This window comes from Trypanosoma cruzi, genomic scaffold, assembly GCF_000209065.1.
Source record: "Trypanosoma cruzi strain CL Brener 1047053517017 genomic scaffold, whole genome shotgun sequence".
In the NCBI taxonomy this organism is placed as follows: Eukaryota; Euglenozoa; class Kinetoplastea; order Trypanosomatida; family Trypanosomatidae; genus Trypanosoma; species Trypanosoma cruzi.
The window spans coordinates 22,476-43,356 of record NW_001849236.1 but is presented as its reverse complement, the minus strand read 5'-3'; the positions used below and the strand labels follow the sequence as shown (position 1 = coordinate 43,356).

Below are 20,881 nucleotides of genomic sequence, written 5' to 3'. Positions count from 1 at the left end.
GGCAGGACGGCAGCGGTGCGTGTCGTGCAAAAGAGAGCACCAACGGGCCTGCATGGGTGTGCATGCAATATATACAATGGGCACATTATGTGTGTGCTTCGTGGGATGGGGTGAGGGCGAGAGTCCATGCAAGGGGACACACACAGAGAGTGGGTGAAAGACGAGTGTGTGTGCGGGCGGTGCATGGCGCTCTCTCACTCACTCTCACGCGGCCACCACCGCAGCCGCAGCCGCACACACCACGAAACTGATGGAATCAGTGCGATTGCAGAACTCGCACACCGTCCTGCAAACCAGAAGTTTAAAAAGCAATAAGAAACAAGAATTCCAAAAAAAAAAAAAGGAAAAAAACTTAGGCTTCTTCGGGGCTCGAACCCGCGCCCCGGATGACATTGTGAGCTTGTTTGCCACTGAGCTAAAAAAAATGTGGTCGCGCGACCCATTTTCACGTAAGGTGTTAATTTCGATCTTCGAACAATCGAGCACATTTGCGTTGTCCCCTGGAAAGCGAAAGCGACATGTTTAGGGTGCGCCGCCGCAGCGTGGATACCTCGATTCGTCGTCATATATCTCTCGTACGGGGCCGCAGCCGCAGCGTGAATACTTCGATTCGTCGTCATATATCTCTCGTACGGGGCCGTCGCCGCAGCGTGGATACATCGATTCGTTGTCATGTATCTCTCGTTCGGGGCGGACCGCCGCAACTTGGATAATTCGACACGTCGTCATGTATCTCTCGTCCGGGGCAGCCGCTGCAACTTGGATAATTCGACACGTCGTCATGTATCTGTCGTCCGGGGCCACCGCCCTACTCTTTTTTATTCCTTGCGGCGGCCAACCCCGGCAGTAAGGACAAAAAACAGGATCGCGTTTTTTTTAATGCTTTTCCTGTTTGGGGGGGCGGATCTTTGTTTTCTATGATTGCCCCCCCCCCCTTTTTTTGTCTATTCCAGGTTGGTTTTAGGAGGCTTGATGTGCCTGCTGGGTGATCGCCGGCTTTTTTATTGGTGATTGCGTATTTTTGGCTTACCGGTGTGCCGCTCAGCGCCATTTTGTTTTACTTCTTTTCTGCTTATTGGGGCGTGTTGTTATTCGTCACGCGTCAGCACACACCGAGCAACATGTCAAAAAAACAAAACGCAGGCTTCTTCGCCCCTCGCGAGGGCCTCCGCAGCCACAATCCTGTGCGTGCGTGCATTCTCAGCGTTTTAAACACGGCATGTGTGTGCATGTGCTTGTGTGTTTGGCAGCGCCTATAATTGCAGAGCAGCTGTGCGCCACAAGAGAGTCAGAAGAAAGCAACGGCAGAGAGAGGCAGATAGAACACACGCAAAAATTACTCATATCATCACACACAAACAAACACACGCAGCCCGCGGAATGGGTGCTCTCAACCACAAAACAATGAAAAACAAAACAAAAAGCCGAAGCGTGGGACGACCAGCGCACACACTCTCATTGCTCCCGTAAAGCAAAACACACACACAGGGAGAGAGAGAGAGAGAGGTCGCCCACTCAATGCAATAAAAACAAAACAGAAACAGTTACGGTGCTCCGCCCATGCAGCCAGGCAGGACGGCAGCGGTGCGTGTCGTGCAAAAGAGAGCACCAACGGGCCTGCATGGGTGTGCATGCAATATATACAATGGGCACATTATGTGTGTGCTTCGTGGGATGGGGTGAGGGCGAGAGTCCATGCAAGGGGACACACACAGAGAGTGGGTGAAAGACGAGTGTGTGTGCGGGCGGTGCATGGCGCTCTCTCACTCACTCTCACGCGGCCACCACCGCAGCCGCAGCCGCACACACCACGAAACTGATGGAATCAGTGCGATTGCAGAACTCGCACACCGTCCTGCAAACCAGAAGTTTAAAAAGCAATAAGAAACAAGAATTCCAAAAAAAAAAAAAGGAAAAAAACTTAGGCTTCTTCGGGGCTCGAACCCGCGCCCCGGATGACATTGTGAGCTTGTTTGCCACTGAGCTAAAAAAAATGTGGTCGCGCGACCCATTTTCACGTAAGGTGTTAATTTCGATCTTCGAACAATCGAGCACATTTGCGTTGTCCCCTGGAAAGCGAAAGCGACATGTTTAGGGTGCGCCGCCGCAGCGTGGATACCTCGATTCGTCGTCATATATCTCTCGTACGGGGCCGTCGCCGCAGCGTGGATACATCGATTCGTTGTCATGTATCTCTCGTTCGGGGCAGCCGCTGCAACTTGGATAATTCGACACGTCGTCATGTATCTCTCGTCCGGGGCAGCCGCTGCAACTTGGATAATTCGACACGTCGTCATGTATCTGTCGTCCGGGGCCACCGCCCTACTCTTTTTTATTCCTTGCGGCGGCCAACCCCGGCAGTAAGGACAAAAAACAGGATCGCGTTTTTTTTAATGCTTTTCCTGTTTGGGGGGGCGGATCTTTGTTTTCTATGATTGCCCCCCCCCCTTTTTTTTGTCTATTCCAGGTTGGTTTTAGGAGGCTTGATGTGCCTGCTGGGTGATCGCCGGCTTTTTTATTGGTGATTGCGTATTTTTGGCTTACCGGTGTGCCGCTCAGCGCCATTTTGTTTTACTTCTTTTCTGCTTATTGGGGCGTGTTGTTATTCGTCACGCGTCAGCACACACCGAGCAACATGTCAAAAAAACAAAACGCAGGCTTCTTCGCCCCTCGCGAGGGCCTCCGCAGCCACAATCCTGTGCGTGCGTGCATTCTCAGCGTTTTAAACACGGCATGTGTGTGCATGTGCTTGTGTGTTTGGCAGCGCCTATAATTGCAGAGCAGCTGTGCGCCACAAGAGAGTCAGAAGAAAGCAACGGCAGAGAGAGGCAGATAGAACACACGCAAAAATTACTCATATCATCACACACAAACAAACACACGCAGCCCGCGGAATGGGTGCTCTCAACCACAAAACAATGAAAAACAAAACAAAAAGCCGAAGCGTGGGACGACCAGCGCACACACTCTCATTGCTCCCGTAAAGCAAAACACACACACAGGGAGAGAGAGAGAGAGAGGTCGCCCACTCAATGCAATAAAAACAAAACAGAAACAGTTACGGTGCTCCGCCCATGCAGCCAGGCAGGACGGCAGCGGTGCGTGTCGTGCAAAAGAGAGCACCAACGGGCCTGCATGGGTGTGCATGCAATATATACAATGGGCACATTATGTGTGTGCTTCGTGGGATGGGGTGAGGGCGAGAGTCCATGCAAGGGGACACACACAGAGAGTGGGTGAAAGACGAGTGTGTGTGCGGGCGGTGCATGGCGCTCTCTCACTCACTCTCACGCGGCCACCACCGCAGCCGCAGCCGCACACACCACGAAACTGATGGAATCAGTGCGATTGCAGAACTCGCACACCGTCCTGCAAACCAGAAGTTTAAAAAGCAATAAGAAACAAGAATTCCAAAAAAAAAAAAAGGAAAAAAACTTAGGCTTCTTCGGGGCTCGAACCCGCGCCCCGGATGACATTGTGAGCTTGTTTGCCACTGAGCTAAAAAAAATGTGGTCGCGCGACCCATTTTCACGTAAGGTGTTAATTTCGATCTTCGAACAATCGAGCACATTTGCGTTGTCCCCTGGAAAGCGAAAGCGACATGTTTAGGGTGCGCCGCCGCAGCGTGGATACCTCGATTCGTCGTCATATATCTCTCGTACGGGGCCGCAGCCGCAGCGTGAATACTTCGATTCGTCGTCATATATCTCTCGTACGGGGCCGTCGCCGCAGCGTGGATACATCGATTCGTTGTCATGTATCTCTCGTTCGGGGCGGACCGCCGCAACTTGGATAATTCGACACGTCGTCATGTATCTCTCGTCCGGGGCAGCCGCTGCAACTTGGATAATTCGACACGTCGTCATGTATCTGTCGTCCGGGGCCACCGCCCTACTCTTTTTTATTCCTTGCGGCGGCCAACCCCGGCAGTAAGGACAAAAAACAGGATCGCGTTTTTTTTAATGCTTTTCCTGTTTGGGGGGGCGGATCTTTGTTTTCTATGATTGCCCCCCCCCTTTTTTTGTCTATTCCAGGTTGGTTTTAGGAGGCTTGATGTGCCTGCTGGGTGATCGCCGGCTTTTTTATTGGTGATTGCGTATTTTTGGCTTACCGGTGTGCCGCTCAGCGCCATTTTGTTTTACTTCTTTTCTGCTTATTGGGGCGTGTTGTTATTCGTCACGCGTCAGCACACACCGAGCAACATGTCAAAAAAACAAAACGCAGGCTTCTTCGCCCCTCGCGAGGGCCTCCGCAGCCACAATCCTGTGCGTGCGTGCATTCTCAGCGTTTTAAACACGGCATGTGTGTGCATGTGCTTGTGTGTTTGGCAGCGCCTATAATTGCAGAGCAGCTGTGCGCCACAAGAGAGTCAGAAGAAAGCAACGGCAGAGAGAGGCAGATAGAACACACGCAAAAATTACTCATATCATCACACACAAACAAACACACGCAGCCCGCGGAATGGGTGCTCTCAACCACAAAACAATGAAAAACAAAACAAAAAGCCGAAGCGTGGGACGACCAGCGCACACACTCTCATTGCTCCCGTAAAGCAAAACACACACACAGGGAGAGAGAGAGAGAGAGGTCGCCCACTCAATGCAATAAAAACAAAACAGAAACAGTTACGGTGCTCCGCCCATGCAGCCAGGCAGGACGGCAGCGGTGCGTGTCGTGCAAAAGAGAGCACCAACGGGCCTGCATGGGTGTGCATGCAATATATACAATGGGCACATTATGTGTGTGCTTCGTGGGATGAGGTGAGGGCGAGAGTCCATGCAAGGGGACACACACAGAGAGTGGGTGAAAGACGAGTGTGTGTGCGGGCGGTGCACGGCGCTCTCTCACTCACTCTCACGCGGCCACCACCGCAGCCGCAGCCGCACACACCACGAAACTGATGGAATCAGTGCGATTGCAGAACTCGCACACCGTCCTGCAAACCAGAAGTTTAAAAAGCAATAAGAAACAAGAATTCCAAAAAAAAAAAAAGGAAAAAAACTTAGGCTTCTTCGGGGCTCGAACCCGCGCCCCGGATGACATTGTGAGCTTGTTTGCCACTGAGCTAAAAAAAATGTGGTCGCGCGACCCATTTTCACGTAAGGTGTTAATTTCGATCTTCGAACAATCGAGCACATTTGCGTTGTCCCCTGGAAAGCGAAAGCGACATGTTTAGGGTGCGCCGCCGCAGCGTGGATACCTCGATTCGTCGTCATATATCTCTCGTACGGGGCCGCAGCCGCAGCGTGAATACTTCGATTCGTCGTCATATATCTCTCGTTCGGGGCGGACCGCCGCAACTTGGATAATTCGACACGTCGTCATGTATCTCTCGTCCGGGGCAGCCGCTGCAACTTGGATAATTCGACACGTCGTCATGTATCTGTCGTCCGGGGCCACCGCCCTACTCTTTTTTATTCCTTGCGGCGGCCAACCCCGGCAGTAAGGACAAAAAACAGGATCGCGTTTTTTTTAATGCTTTTCCTGTTTGGGGGGGCGGATCTTTGTTTTCTATGATTGCCCCCCCCCTTTTTTTTGTCTATTCCAGGTTGGTTTTAGGAGGCTTGATGTGCCTGCTGGGTGATCGCCGGCTTTTTTATTGGTGATTGCGTATTTTTGGCTTACCGGTGTGCCGCTCAGCGCCATTTTGTTTTACTTCTTTTCTGCTTATTGGGGCGTGTTGTTATTCGTCACGCGTCAGCACACACCGAGCAACATGTCAAAAAAACAAAACGCAGGCTTCTTCGCCCCTCGCGAGGGCCTCCGCAGCCACAATCCTGTGCGTGCGTGCATTCTCAGCGTTTTAAACACGGCATGTGTGTGCATGTGCTTGTGTGTTTGGCAGCGCCTATAATTGCAGAGCAGCTGTGCGCCACAAGAGAGTCAGAAGAAAGCAACGGCAGAGAGAGGCAGATAGAACACACGCAAAAATTACTCATATCATCACACACAAACACACACACGCAGCCCGCGGAATGGGTGCTCTCAACCACAAAACAATGAAAAACAAAACAAAAAGCCGAAGCGTGGGACGACCAGCGCACACACTCTCATTGCTCCCGTAAAGCAAAACACACACACAGGGAGAGAGAGAGAGAGAGGTCGCCCACTCAATGCAATAAAAACAAAACAGAAACAGTTACGGTGCTCCGCCCATGCAGCCAGGCAGGACGGCAGCGGTGCGTGTGGTGCAAAAGAGAGCACCAACGGGCCTGCATGGGTGTGCATGCATATATGCAATGGGCACATTATGTGTGTGCATCGTGGGGTGAAGTGAGGGCGAGAGTCCATGCAAGGGGACACACACACAGAGAGAGAAGGACGAGTGTGTGTGCGGGCGGTGCATGGCTCTCTCTCCCTCACTCTCACGCGGTCACCACCGCAGCAGCAGCAGCGGCCGCAACAAGAAGAAGAAGCAAAAGAGGGGAGGTGGTGTGGAACACCGCGGTTCTGCTGTCGCTGTCGGTAGTCTTCGTGATATGTTTCATAGCTGCGCTTTCGACTGCTTTTTGCTTCGTATTGCTGTGCTCCTTTTCATCTTCTTTTCCTTCTACCCTCCCTGCGTCATCGGATTCCGGTGCATTCTTCGGCGTCCCCTCATTACTTGGGGTATTGCTGACAGCTGAATCTGATGGTGGCCCTTGCGGTGTTGGGGGCTCGTCGGGCTCATCTGGAATGGCAGCGTAATACGTACACATATCCTTAACATCAGGGCCATGAATTCCACTCGGCGTCTTATTATAAAAAGTGTCACAAATCCCCTTCATTGCAAAGTTTATGCATCTCTTCATCGCTGGCACATTCACCGTCCCATTCTTCGTATTTTCCGTCGCGCATTCTTCCTTCATCAGAACATGCCAATTCAAGATGATTCTGTCAGCAGGTGTTGTCTTACTGGCAGCACCATTGGCAGAAGCTTCCGCCTCGTTGGCAAAACCGCCGCCGGCACCTCACCACAGCACGCAGAGGGCACACACCAGCAGCACACGGCCAGCCATCATCATCGCCATCACTCCTGTCACTTGCGTGTAGCCTTCAGCACAAACTAACTCCCAGTCAACGCAGAGGGAAAGGGAAAAGTCACACAATCACGCACAGTGACAACAACAGCATCCCAGCTTGCACACACCATGGGACAGGTGGAACCAGTAAAAAGGCAAAAAACACACACCGCCCCGCAAATCAGAAATTTAAAATAAATAAAAACTGGGTTAATAGTCCGGCAAGACTCCCGGAAAGGATAAGGAAAATAGATTAGATCTTAATTTTATTTCATGTACCATGCAGCACAATATAGACGACCGTGTGTTTGTGTATACATCTTCCCCGCAAAAATAGAAGAAAATAGTATGAGAAAAAAAGAAAAAATCCTGCTGTTCCACCAGCCCACAAAACATCCTTCACACTTCATTGCGGCATCCGGCCTGTTCCTCCAGTCCTCCTTTCGTGCAGTCCGTGGGACACACGGCAATGAGACCGGCACCGCGACTGGACAAAAAGAAAACACAGAAAACACGTCGCACATAATGCCGTGTAGAGCAGTTAAACAGCCGAAGGGAAAGCACAAAGATAATTATTGTTCCAATAAAACACAAACAGCAAAATAAGAAAGGAAACAAGCAAAAAAACTTGGAACGAGGCCCTTGACAAAATTCGGTGAGCCCCAGCGATGAAGTCGCACCTTGTCGCGTTGCTGGGCTCTGGTTGCATATAGGAACTCCGCTGCGCTGCGTTGCGGCGAGCACGACGGGGAAGAAGACGACTCCACCCCTCGAGAAGGTTCCGCGCCATGCCCGGTGCGGGGAGGTGAAGCGGTCTGCCTGCAGACTGTTGGACAAAACTGCACGATCGTTTCGCTGCGGTCATTCCGTTGATATCGCCCGTGGCGGTGACGTCCACAAGAACTCTGGCACCGAGGTGGATGGCTACATCGCTATTTGGCAGCGTAACATTGCAGGCCTCTCTTCCGCTAAAAATATTGCGTTTGCTGTGCGATGGGAGCTGCCCCAACCTGACATCGTTCTTCCCCAGGCAAAAAATAATCGAAGCGCCACAGCGGCAGAATTATCCGGCTGTAATGGCTTTCTTCGCGCCGCACTGGGCGCGGTGGTGGCGTTGCCATTCGGGTGCGCCACTCTCTGCCGTGCGAGCGCCCGACGCTCCCTGTCAAAGACCTCCTGGAGACCATTGCTGTCCGTGTATTTCCACAGGGCTGTCCCAGCATCTGCGTGGTGAATCTCCACAGCCCTCCCTCAGCAACCTTTAAGAGCTCTTCGTTTATTAGTACCATTCGTCGCTTAGGCCCCGCAGCGATTATCGCGGGTAAACTGAATTTACATCATGGACTCTGGGACAGACACCTACCCTCAACGACTGGAGGACAGGATTTGTCCTCTAATCTAATTGATTTCAATTTTGAACTGGCAAATGACCCGGCGCAGGCAACACGGATCACACATCTTAATTTCCCGTCCCCTGACGTGGCCGCGTGGCGCGTGCTACGCATCACCCACTGGCAATCCACCCACTACATGGATTCGGACCACTGCTTAATATATGACTCGGTGAGGATCCCTGGCTCAGCCGGCCACCTCAACGTGGTGCCAGGGTCTAGTACTCTTTGCTAGAGAGGAAGCTAAGCGTCTGCTGTTCATGCTTCAAACCCGATGAGTAGTTGTTACTTAGTTTTACGGGCCGGAAGGGCAGATGTTGGAGCCATTCTATAATGGCTGCCCGCGGAGTAAGGTTATCCTTGCTACTGAATTCCTTCGTACGCTTACCAGAGCTGCACAATTGAGGTGTAGTTACTACGACTGGTAAGAGAAGAAAAAAAAAAAAAAAAAACTCGGTGAGGATGGATGATGGCATTCCGCGACTAGCCAACACGCTGCCTCGGTGGGAGAAAGCCACCTCTGCCCTGTGTAAGGCGGATTGGCCTGCTTTCACCTCGTTGTGTGAAACACTCCTTGCCGCCGACCCCACATGGTCGGATATCCGCAGAGGTATCTTACGAGCAGCTAAGCGCCATATCCCGCGCGGCAGCCGCGACAGCCCAAAACAATCTGGACAAACAAAATGGAACAAGCCGAGTCCGCCGCAGAAGCAGCACACAAAGCACACACATCGCCTCACCAGGAGACAGCCTGCTTCAAGCCGAATTCATCCAAAAAGAGAAACAAAATCAAGCCTTACGCCGGGACTTCGCTACGCTTCTGGAAGCCCGTGTGGAAAAACTTGGGGCTTCATACAGCCCAAGCTGGCAATATCTTCGCGGCGTGGCGGCGCCGCACCCTCATCCTCTGGAATTGGTTGTGCTCCGCACTGATCTTCGGACCGCGTCTGTGCTCTGCCTCGGCAACAGGCAAATCTGCTCGTTTATCATTTTGTGCGGGTTTCACGTGCCACATTACCCTATACTGCTGCTGCTGCTGCTGCACTCCATTGCCCCCTGGTGACTGGGAAATGGATCGGCCCTTCGCGCCGTATGAACTTGACGTGGCCATCTGCGACTCTTTGCTTGGCTCAGCCCTTGGCCACGACAACATGTTGGATGAATTCCTGCATCGTCTCGGGCCCGTTGCGCGCGGCACTCTTAGAACGATGATCCACAGTTCCTTCACAAATGGCAGCCTGCCCGGCTCCTGGAAAATGGGAAACGCTATTCACATTCCAAACCTGGGAAAGATCCATGCCGCCCAGTGAGTTGCAGACCTATCAAATCACTCTCTGTTTTACTAAACCGAAAGAATGATTCACCGCCGTCTGTCAGCGTTATTGCCGCACCACCCACGTCAGTTTGGATTTACACCTTCGCGTTCTAAATCGGACGTGGTGACAATTGTTATTGGCAAAATCGCCCGTGGATTGAATGAGTTTAGCATTGTGGAGTTTGAGCGCCCTGGAGGCGGCGCCCCACACGGCACCCTCGTCAACATCGCTCGCTCGTAGCCTTAATTGATTTTCAACTGCCTTCGACACCATTGACCATGAGAAGTTATTCGGCATGCTTGACAGACTCCCGCGCCTTGGCCTCGAACCAAACGCTGGCTGCACAACTGCCTGCGGGCCGCCGTGTTAGGGTATGCACTCGCGAACAGCACTCCCGGAAACAACTCGCCTCAGCCGGAGTACCGCAAGGCAGCGTCCCGGGACCCCAACTCTTCCTCCATCATGTGGATGATCTGCTGCGCCGCCTGGGCAGCATCTATTTTTGCCTCCGCATTCGTGCACGCTGACGACCTCACGCTTTTTGCCTCAGGTGCGGACATCCATGCATGTGCTGCGGTAATGTAACCTGCCCTGTCACCTATAACGACATGGGCTGCCGAGCACAGCCTCAAAATCAACGTTGATAAGAGTGAAGCTGCTCTATTCCACATCTCTACACACACGGTCTGACAAAGACATGGCCGATCTCCTTCTTGGCAATGGGAACCTACGTATTCAGTCCCGCCCAGTGCGCTTGCTGGGCGTCACGATTGAACAACTTCTTAATTGTGGTCCGCACGCTTCCACCGCTGCAAAGCAGACCATGCCACGCCGTTACCAATTGCGACTGGTCGCACAGGCTGGTGCGTCCCATCACACCATGCGATCCTTTTTGATTGGATACGTCCATGGTGTGTAACTATATTATGGCGATGCAATTCACCCATGCCTCGCCTACACCTACCTCCATAATACGGAAGTACTGTACCGCGACAGTTGTACAGCATCCCTTGGCATTAGTGCACCAACGGAAGATACATCTGTCTGCTTGGAAGCCAATCTTCTCCCGCTCCGGAAGATACTCTGGCTCTGTGAAACCACACAACACGAACGCCATGCACGTTTCCATAATCACGAGGGTTTGCGTTCCCTTATGTACTCGGAACCTATGCCGCTGTCCATGCATAGGAAAGCGGCGACATCAATCCCGCTTCCGAGAGATTCCGTTATTAATGGATTAGAACGCGTATGTGGCATTATTGGGATACCACACAACCACAATCACGCTCCTCCTATTACCCAACATCGAATTATTCCCTGCGACACCGTGAGTTGCAATAAAGTGGAATTTTATCAGCCACGCTTTGCCAAAGATGCGTCTGACGATGGCAAGCGCACGGCTTTTGATTCCCTTTACTCCTCTCTAGAAGATTTTGATTTTGAATTATGGACAGACGGTTCTTCATCCCTCGCTGAACTCGCATCCGGATCCGCTGCGCCATTATACGGCCCCACAAAGACAAATGATCTCCCTGTGGAGGTCCATCGTGCAGCAGCTGGCAGACTCGCATGCTCATAGACAGCTGAGTCACCTGCCACTGAAAATGGCATTAGACATCTCATACCTTCTTGTCTGGAAACATTCCAATCGCCCACACGAATGCTGGAGGAAACGGACTCCCTTTCGGCAATTGAGGCACTCCGCGTTGCCCCACGGACCGTGCGTGACTGCGTTGCTGAACGGATTTGGGTTATGCTGCTTTCCTTGGTGAAGCGAGGTCACCCTGCAGACCTTATATTTTCCCCATCGCACCGCGGTGTCCCACGCAATGGGGCCGCCGACAAAGAAGCCACGATTGCGCACGATCCCTGCAGCAATGAGGCATCCCAATCTGGCACGTGGAATTCCTTGCCGCCGTCAAGGGGCTATACTGTAAGGAAGTCAAGGAGGAAAAAGAAGTCACGCACACCGCACGCCAGGCGCTCGTCGGGGTGACTAAAAAAAAAAAAAAAACATTCCTGGTGTCCAGGCAGACATCGGGCATCGAATCCCGGACTTTGTGCGCAGGTGCGATGCGACCCCCGCCCACTCTTCGGCATACCGGCACGCGCCCTGCAGATCACAAGAAACCCTTTATGTCGGTGGTGCTGCCCTTCCTCACACTGAAGAGGCAGGACCGCCCCGACCTCCTCCGGAACCTCCACCTGGCGTTTCCACGGCACCTCCTCGTAGAATGACGAGCAGCGGATCAACGTCGCCCTGCCCAAGCTGCGGCAGCGTCTTCTCGTCCGTCCACAATATGAAGGCACACGCCCGACGCACTAACCCTGGCACTCCAATCGTTGCAGAAGGCCTCACACGTGGATTCTGCGACAGCTCCACGGTCTTCCCAACAAGTGCCTCACGCGCTGGTCACTACCGAAAATGCCAAGCGTATCAACGAGCAAAAAACGGACAGCGCACCTCTGCAAGCCCCAATGACAGCCGTAGCCCTTCAGCCACTCCTCCGCTGCAACCCCCACCAGCCGCTGAGCCGCCTGACGGTCCACGGGAAGGCCCTGCCGCACACGCTGTGGGAATGCCCCCGTCCTCGAAAACTGAGCATCCGACTATTTGGGAACACCACCTCTCGCACGACAGCATCGTTCAAGACGGAAAAACTGGCCACATCGCCACGGACAGCCCTCGGGAGATCAATGAATAGCGACCGTGTTGCTCAATGAAAAAAAAAAAAAAAAAATGCTGGCTGGCGTGCGGGCTATTGGATTCATTTGAAAATACACGAGGAAAGAAGAAAAGGCGGCGTGGACGTTATTGCCGGGGAATTCAATGCTCGACACGGCAATTGGTGCACAGGAGTTGCCGCTCCACAAGGCAAGCCAGCTTACATACTGAGCGTGCAGAGCGAGTACATATTGGATTGGTGCGCCTCGAGGGGGTTTCTTCTCTCCAATGTAGGATTGCCGCCAACAGCCTTCAACACCCATGGCGCAGCTATAGTTCTCGTACTTCTTGCGCCCCAATGTCGACTCACCTAACATAAGGTGATGCCGGAGGTTCCGCGGAAAGGTGATCGGATGTTGGCAATCATAGACCCCAGCATCAAGGAGTGCTCTCTGCCACGGCGTCCCATATCCATCTGCTTGCCTAGAGTGACGGACGCCCATATTTGATCTGCGTGTAATCGCATCACAGGGAGCCGGGCCGAGGCAGGCTTCTTGGAGCGGGCACTCAAATACTCACTCCATTCTAGACCGTTGGCCTCAGCACGGCCGCGGTCGTGCCCCAATGCCAAAAAGGGACAATGAGAGACGATGGCATTTGGGAACACTACGGCGAGGCCATTGCGGCTCCACCCCTCATCGAACACAGAACTTTGGGACGGCCTGTGAGCTTTATCCACGGCACGAGAGGAGGCGGCGTTATTCAACGCGGCGTGCTCCACCAAGGTTGTTTCGGCCGACGCTCTGGCGGTGAGGACCGTATACCGGCAGCAGTACAGCGTCTAGGCAGTCACGGTGTGGGAATTGCGGTTGGACCTGCAACAACTCCGGCCAACGTCGGCGCCCGGCAACGAAGGCATTTTTTTGTCTCCCACAGACGTTTGGCAATGCCCTTGAACCACGTCTGGCAAGGACATAAAAGAAGGTTCTCTGGGACCTTACAAACGTTCCGGCGTTCTGGAAGCGCTGCGCTTTCATTTTGCTAATTGAGCCTGGAAAGGCACCGGATGCAGCCAAAAGCGACCGTCCGGTCCGCATCACCTCATTACTCTCCAGTGTCTGTGAACGGGCGGTTCTGGAAGGTGCGCTTCTGGCTACGCACGGCTCAATGTGTGACGCGCAATGTGGCTTTCTTTGTTGCCCCACGACGGTGGAAGCAAGAACAACGAGGATCCTTGTCCCGGTGCGTCTCGGCATGGAGACCCCTGAACGCTGGCGAGAAATTGGGTGCAAGAATCATCCGAGCAGGAGCAGCAAAGCATGTCGGGAGAGCATACCGGCCCTCCTATGCTTTACTGACGGCTTTTGCAAGGCCTCACACCGTCACATTATGGATGGTACACTGTCCTTGGGTGTCTCGACGTAACAGCAGAGGTTTATGCTCGCTTGGCTGACGGATAGACGTGGACGCACCTTCCGTATGGGATGTTACTCTGTCTGGGCACTGCTACCGTGCGGTGCTCCTCAAGGATCTGTTCTTGGACCGTGGCCATTCGAAGTATTTCTCGATGACCCAATACGTAGCTTTCAACAGGCGCATTTACCGGCAGCCATTGCCCACCCGATTGTGCACCTTCCGATCATCGATCACAATATCACTGCCGGCATTGTGGCCTATGCGTGTGATGTGATCGTGAGGGATACCGTGCCAGGCATAACTCATTTGGATGAGGCGATGTAACCGCTCTTTAATGCCATCTTGGAGTGGACAAGAGCCAAGGGTCTTCCACTCTCGGACAGGACCTCCTTTATGGCGATGCGCATTGCAGGGCACCACAAATCCCCTGTACCGGATTTCTCCAGAATTAACGGACGACGGTACCCCTGCGGCAGGCAGCCCGTAAGATCCTGGGGGTTACTTTGGACGCCCTCACCAATTTCGAGGAGGATTTCCGGCGCCGCAAGGCCAGAATTCAACAGATCATCTTTTGCCGCAATTCTCTGTGTGGAAGACGACACCCCACACGGGTGCGGTCTTACGCATGGACGGCAGGACAGATTCTCTTGTGTGGTTGTGAGGTCCGCACACTTTCCCACGCACACACCTTCACTGTTGTCACAGTTGTTGCAAGGCTGGACCTCAGTCATAAAGGCGGTTGCGGGACTACCCAGGAATGCGGGAACTGCCGACACCCACCTGGACAGCGTCTTCTCCACACTGAAGGTCTGCGTGCAAGTAAGAATCCTGAGGGCCGCAGCAAATCGGACCTCTTTGCCAGAGGCATCGGTGGACCCAATATTACGAGCCTCTATCCTCTGCAACTTTGTGCCGGACCTTCGCCTGCTGGTGTGTCGGCTTTCCTCCTACATGTACGAATTGACCGCGTCACTTTTTACCTCTTGGCCGTACGAACGACATCGACGGATGCGGCGGAGCCGTTTAGACTCATTACGGCACGAACCGCCCACTGTCACATGCTGTTTTCTGATCACAACACCGTCATTGAAGGATGGCCGGATGGCGGTGTCTCGGAGGAGAGGAAAGGAGGTTTGGTTTCCTCTTCCGCAGCGGTGTACAGTTCATAAATGCTCCTTAACTTGTGCTTGTTCGTCACACGCCCACGTCAAAGGATGCATGATCCTACTCTGCGGAGATTGACGCTGGTCTCGTCTTGCTGAAGTCTGTTATTCATTGCCTCCACGAGCTTGGAGATAGCAACACACTGTGATCCTACTGCGCACGGACGGCTTATCTTGGACAAAACACGTAGCCATTTGCCCATTCCTGTGCGATTTCATCCCGGGCTATTTGTGGTCCATCCGCGCCGATACCACTTTCTTCTCAACAAGGGTGATAATGTTGCATATTTTTGCCTATTGCGAGGATCACTGGGGGGACATAGTGGACCACGAGGTCCAGGAGGGAGCGAAGAACCTGCAACGCACACATTCCCCTCATGGCACGTGGACTACTTGCGCAGCCACTGGCGGGCAATAATAAAACGGTGTCTTGTTTTGTTCAAATCGTCCCAGAAGTCACATCAGCGCACCATTCGTCCAGGCGCCATTACACAACTTGCCGTAATTCCAACGTCATTACCGTACTTCATCTGTCGCGACGTTAATTGGACTAGGAGTGGGAGATATTGGCGTTTGGGTTGCAGAACGATGCTCTACCTGAGAAACGGTGCGAAATGGACGTGCCTCCACTGCGGCAACAGCGGAACGGCCCATTACTGCGGCACGGCGGCTCGCGTGTTGCTTTTTTCCGCAACCCCCTAACGTCAATAGTCAATGCGGCAGCATTATGGGGAAATTCGAGTACGGATCTTTAAACAGTGATAAAACACTGCCACTTTTTTTTGAGGGTTCACGCGGAAGGAGAGGGCAATAACTTAGTAATGGCAATATGTTTTATACGTTTTTTCTCTTGCATTCCCACTCTGTTGTGAATTTTGGTCAAATTGTTATCTGCCAGTGGAGGGATGTAATTTTTTTACAAGTGCACGAAAAAAGAACATGGCATTGTTTGCTCGAGTTTCTTCTGTGCTACTGCCGTCCTGTGGACTGCCAAAACAAATGGCCGTGTGTATTTGCTGCGCGGCACTTGTGGGTGCGCGGCGCTGGTTGAGGGGAGGGCGCGAGGCTACGGCTGCTGCGCATCACAGAATCTATAGCTTCTCGGACCAGCAGTGATGTTGATCCTTGTGGTTTGTGAAATGATTCTATTTTGGGCGACTGCTTGCATGGCTCCTTCATCTTCCACGATGACTGTATGGGGAGGGCGCGCTCGTCATTGTTGTTAACCCCAATGTTGTTATCGTTTGCTCTCTCCAAGACTGTGCTGGGTGGATGGCACCCACTTGCCGTCGTCGCGGTTGTCCTCGTGCATGTGGTGTGCGTCGCACACTGTGCCGTCACACTGTGTGGGTGAGTCTCTTGTTGTGGCTGCCAGTCATGCCTGTGACTAATGTCTCCTCGTCTTTCTTATTCTCCTTTGATTGGTGCTCAGTTTTCAGCTTTAACTCAATACAAATAAAAACAAGGGAAACAATGCCTGGAATTCAAGCATCTGCTGTGCCGCAGGGAGATGGTAGGAGACCGATGCTGGAGACCCATAGCGACATGGATCAGCCTGCTGCGACCCACAGAGGAGTAAAGAACGAACGCAGCGGGATCTTGACGGCCGGGTGGAAGGTGCACTGCTAGACGGAGACAGTCTCGGCACCAAAACGAAGCTCAATGACTTCCTTTGGAATTATATTGGCTTCAGGACGGCCGTTGATGAAGACCAAGATGTGGCGATGGAAGAGTTTGTTCGGAGGCCCGAAGCTTACGTCTATGACCACCAGCCTCTTGAAGAAGTTTTAAATTCAAAAGATTCTCGGCTTTTAATAGATGAGAATAAGCTTTTGGACGGGGCGTGGTTTTTCTTGAACATTGGGGTGACTTTGAAAGGAATGATACGGTCACTCCTTCTGCAAGGGACAATCAAATGAAGCTTTAACTCAGATACGGAAAGAAGAAAGGGCAGGGCGGGACCAGCAAAAAGGATGTGCCATTTTCACCAGGATCGAAGATGTACTGCTTAAAGGAAGAGTTTGCGTCGAGTAAATGGAGCTGAATAATTTTTCCTGCGATGGAATTGGACGGCAGGGGTGCAGTGGACGCCAATGGGAATGCCTTGCTGAAGACGTTTTTTTGAGGACCCTGAGAAGTATATTTGCGATGCCGGAGTATTGGGCGAAATGCAGGCATCCGATCGTTATGTGAGGGTGGAGAGGGCTGTGATGGATGAAATGGATATGGGAGAAGATGTAAGCAGGCTTTACGATAATGGCGTGTGCAATCTACTGAAGTGGTTGGTGGCTACTGCGGAGGTAAAAGCAAATGTTCATGGAGTCAATAAAGGTTTTTGGATGCGACACTTGAGGAAACGCGGAATCCAACGACGTCGAGCGCACCGAGGTACCTGAAGGGAGTGTACTAGTCTGTGTACAATGCGGGGTGGCATCATGTCGTGGAAGTTCCTGGCGGCGAGGGGACGGGAATGGAAACGAGGGATGGGGAACCACCGCAGCCATGGACGTACAAGGCAGTTGGCGTGAGTCTCGAAAAGGATGACGGTGTGGAGTAATCCGGTGCAAAGCGTCTCAGGCTGACGGTGCTCACCTCGGAATGGGATGGCCGTACTCGTGGAAGGAGAATAAATTTTCTCGTGACTGCCATGTGAACTGTGAGGTGGAGCGAGTGTGGCAGACCGTCAGGAATGATCTAACCGAATTGCTCAGCACTCACCCTGGGACCTACTTTGAGCCTAGGCGACGTGTGTTGATTGGGACGCCCGGGATCGGGAATTTGATGGCTGCCGGTTCGTACCCTCTCCACCAGCTGCTGCACTGCGATGCCGAGAAACTCCAAGTGGTTGCGCACAGTTTTGGTGGAAGTACGACGTACGTGTTTGAAAAGACCGTCAAAACGGTGGCAAGATACGTGGGTGGTGAAGCATCCAAGGAATTTTTTTGTAATTTATGGCGGCGTGGGATGAAAGGGTATGTTATCTACGATGTGACGGAGAAAGTGGCACCGCCAGCAAGTTATTTTGTGCGTTATGATAGATGGGTCATGGTTGTGGTGGCATCGTCAAACGTGCGCAACTATGGTAAATGGATTAGGCAATCAAACGCCGAGCGAATCATCGTGAATTGCCCAGACGGGATGGATGTGAAGGCGATGTGTGCATGGATGAAGCGCGATGGGATTAGAGATGAGCAAGCGGAATACTGGAAGATGGTCAAAGAACAAATGTATTATACGGGACCGGTCCCACGTTACGTTTTTGATGCGAATGAGTTCATTGCACACGGTGCGGCCATTGAGGATGCCTTGGATGGGATCAAGTCCCGGGATGGTGAAAAGCACTTCATACATCGGGGAGTGAGACTATTGTATTCTGAGAATCCGTCTCAAAAGCTCGTGGGTGTTGTCCGAGCAAGAGGAGAAGTCGGTGCTGAGGGATTTCCTAACGCACCGATATATTTGTGCCTCGGGCGTCGAATACCGCACTATTTTGGCAAACGTGATGGGTGAGAAAGATATTTTTTTTCTGTTGCTAGTACTGGGGAAGAGGGAAACTATTTTGTGTGAATGTATGGGAAGGTTTGGCTTGTGCGCGTTTAAGTTTGGGGGAGTCTGTCAGTGCATTAGTAGAGTAGCCCAGGAAGCCGAGGCCACCAGCACTTCGTGGAGGAGAGTACTCGGTGCTGAAGGCGAACCCTGAAGGGCACCCCACCGAGTTATATGTGGATTGGTCGCAATGGAATACCATAAAAATAATAATATCAAGTACGGGGTGCTGTACACACCGGAGACGAAGAACTTTCCGCTGGTGGACGGTTTTTTTTCTTTATGGAGTCGGATCCAATGACGCTGCTTGGGCTGCGGATGACTACGGCGGGTGAGCACCACACCACAGCCAGCACTGTGAGGCTGTTCACTGAGTGCCTGGCGGCATATTTTAATGATTGGGAGGAATTTGCTCAATGATTGTCGTGGGAGATTATTTACGTGCAGCACGCAGACAGCACGGCGATAGATGGCTGGCAGAGATGTGGTGCCGTCAATCCCAAGAGTGTGGGCAATGATGAAAGCCGTGAAATAGCGGCGTTTTGGAAGGAAAAGGAGCGCCAGTACCAAGTGTCAATATCATCCGGAGAATTTAGAAGAGAAGAAGCTCACCGAAGTGTGGAAGGACCACCGAAACAGGAAAATAAATTAGGGAGGGAAAGGGGCAGCTGTGACTTCTGGTAAAAAAATTATTGTGGGATTTATATATTTTTTGATACGTGTGTGTGTGTGTGTGTGTGTGTGCGAGGGATAATTGGAGAATCGCCCCGCTATGAGGGAATCATTGTGGCTGGTGGTGTTGCAGTAATACTGCATTGTCCATTTCCTTTTATTGTGTTTTAAGGCCCATCACCAACAGAAGCATCTCAAAGGGATGGACGAATAATAAGTTCTAGAGGAAATGGTGCACTCCGTGTGACCGCATGGAGTGAGGCGCCGCGTCATGGGTGGATGAGGAATCACCTCCGTGTGTGGCTCCTTGGGTGATTGTTTGCTCGGTGTGTGTTGTGTGTTGGCTGCGGGGCTGTGGCCGTATCCCGTTGCCCGTGGGACTGAACTGGAGGCGATGGCGGCAGTGTGTGTGTGTGAGGGCTGGTGTGGAGTTGCCGGCCAGGGTGAGGGCCGTGGCGGTGCTTTTCCTGCCTGTCGTTTGTTTCCTTCATGTGTGTTGTGCTGCTTCTTGCTTTCCCCCTCTCATCTTTTCCTCCTGTGTTCCTGCGTGGGGTGGCCGCATGCTCACGGGCCATGTTGATCGTGAGTGCCTCCTGGCGGCATCCATTTATTTTTGTCTGTCTCTCTGTTTGTCATTCCCTGTTGGGTGTGAGGCGTGTTGCACCGCGTGAGGGCTGGCCCGCACACACCGACGGCCCGCCGTGATTTGCCGTGTTGCTGCCTTTTTCTGTGGGCGATGATCCTCCGTGCCGTCCCTTCCGGATTGTCTTATGACTCGCTCTCTGCGTGGGTGCTCTGCTCTGCTCCTCACTGACCTTTCTGGTGTATTGCCGCTGTTGCTGCTGTACTCTCCAATTCTTGTAAACAGACACGTTAGGAAAGAAAGCAAACAGGCGCCAAACGCTACTGTGAAATTCGAAGGCACTGAAAGGACCAACAGCACACACACACACCGCCCACACACACACCGCCCACACACACATATTTATATGCTCTCACGTGTTGCTGCTGTGAAGGCACCCCGCACACACAACCGTCGCCGCGTGACCGGATCCAGCGGAAGGAGGAGGGAAGGAAGAGAGAGTGAGCCGCAGAGGCCCAACATGTCCCGGCATGTGTTTACTTCCGCGGTGCTGGTCCTCCTCGTCGTGATGATGTGCTGCGGCAGTGGTGCTGCACACGCTGTGGAGGGTAATGTAGGAAATACAGTTGTTGCGTTGATGGAGATTGAATAGGAACAGCTTGACAACTGGGAGGATGTTTCTAACGCTGGCAGTAGATATGACTTGCTTCTTGGTCTCAGTCTCGTTGAGGTGCAGGGTCATGTACTTGCTATTGCTGAGGCCCATTGCAAGGATAGAGGCGACTGCAGCGACGTCAGCTTCACTGGGATTGCGTCAAAGTACCTTGATCTATGCTGTGTTGCTGGTCCAACGGAGATCTGGACGGCAGGTGCGAGTATCCTTTGCACAGATATTCTAAAGGAGGGTTCTGAGGGCGTCAGCACCCGAAACGGCATAACGCGACCAACGACACTTGTAACTGAGGACAGTGTCTAAACGTTTTTGGGAAACTACAGCCGTACAAAGCAGCAGATTCAAGGTAAGAATGAGCGGGGCCTTTTACTCGTGAAGGGAACTCTCTCCGAAGATGACGGAAAGAAGAAAATCGGATGGAATGAGACACATACAGTGAGCGTTAAAGCCCCAGG

General features: G+C 52.5%; 4 protein-coding genes and 4 pseudogenes across 4 annotated transcripts, besides 12 other annotated features; 3 read left to right on the top strand and 5 right to left on the bottom strand.

The window, feature by feature from the left end:
* Positions 1-6,701: a sequence feature (areas not merged during assembly with more than two copies in the genome that could not be assigned to a particular haplotype).
* Tc00.1047053508687.66 (uncharacterized protein) lies at positions 195-674 on the bottom strand (the record flags this gene model as incomplete). The annotated part of the gene is made up of 1 exon (XM_805058.1): positions 195-674. One exon carries the CDS (start codon positions 672-674, stop codon positions 195-197), a length of 480 nt encoding a protein of 159 aa, XP_810151.1.
* On the bottom strand, positions 1,764-2,297 carry Tc00.1047053508687.57 (uncharacterized protein; the record flags this gene model as incomplete). The annotated part of the gene is made up of 1 exon (XM_805056.1): positions 1,764-2,297. The coding sequence occupies one exon, from the start codon at positions 2,295-2,297 to the stop codon at positions 1,764-1,766; it is 534 nt and encodes a 177-aa protein (XP_810149.1).
* On the bottom strand, positions 3,278-3,757 carry Tc00.1047053508687.48 (uncharacterized protein; the record flags this gene model as incomplete). Its single annotated transcript, XM_805057.1, has 1 exon — positions 3,278-3,757. One exon carries the CDS (start codon positions 3,755-3,757, stop codon positions 3,278-3,280), a length of 480 nt encoding a protein of 159 aa, XP_810150.1.
* On the bottom strand, positions 4,855-5,268 carry Tc00.1047053508687.39 (annotated as a pseudogene).
* On the bottom strand, positions 6,366-7,010 carry Tc00.1047053508687.30 (annotated as a pseudogene).
* Positions 6,702-7,627: a sequence feature (heterozygous, non-Esmeraldo-like haplotype).
* Positions 7,628-9,302: a sequence feature (areas merged during assembly that could not be assigned to a particular haplotype. This can correspond to areas where the two haplotypes were merged or to regions with more than two copies in the genome that were merged during assembly.).
* Positions 8,094-8,572: a mobile genetic element.
* Positions 8,844-12,263: a mobile genetic element.
* Positions 9,303-9,419: a sequence feature (heterozygous, non-Esmeraldo-like haplotype).
* Positions 9,420-12,383: a sequence feature (areas not merged during assembly with more than two copies in the genome that could not be assigned to a particular haplotype).
* Positions 12,384-17,049: a sequence feature (heterozygous, Esmeraldo-like haplotype).
* Tc00.1047053508687.25 (uncharacterized protein) lies at positions 14,183-15,031 on the top strand (the record flags this gene model as incomplete). The annotated part of the gene is made up of 1 exon (XM_805059.1): positions 14,183-15,031. The coding sequence occupies one exon, from the start codon at positions 14,183-14,185 to the stop codon at positions 15,029-15,031; it is 849 nt and encodes a 282-aa protein (XP_810152.1).
* Tc00.1047053508687.20 lies at positions 16,403-19,150 on the top strand (annotated as a pseudogene).
* Positions 17,050-17,303: a sequence feature (haploid, Esmeraldo-like haplotype).
* Positions 17,304-20,881: a sequence feature (areas not merged during assembly with more than two copies in the genome that could not be assigned to a particular haplotype).
* Positions 19,218-19,242: a microsatellite.
* Positions 20,111-20,152: a microsatellite.
* Positions 20,160-20,881, top strand: Tc00.1047053508687.11 (annotated as a pseudogene; the record flags this gene model as incomplete).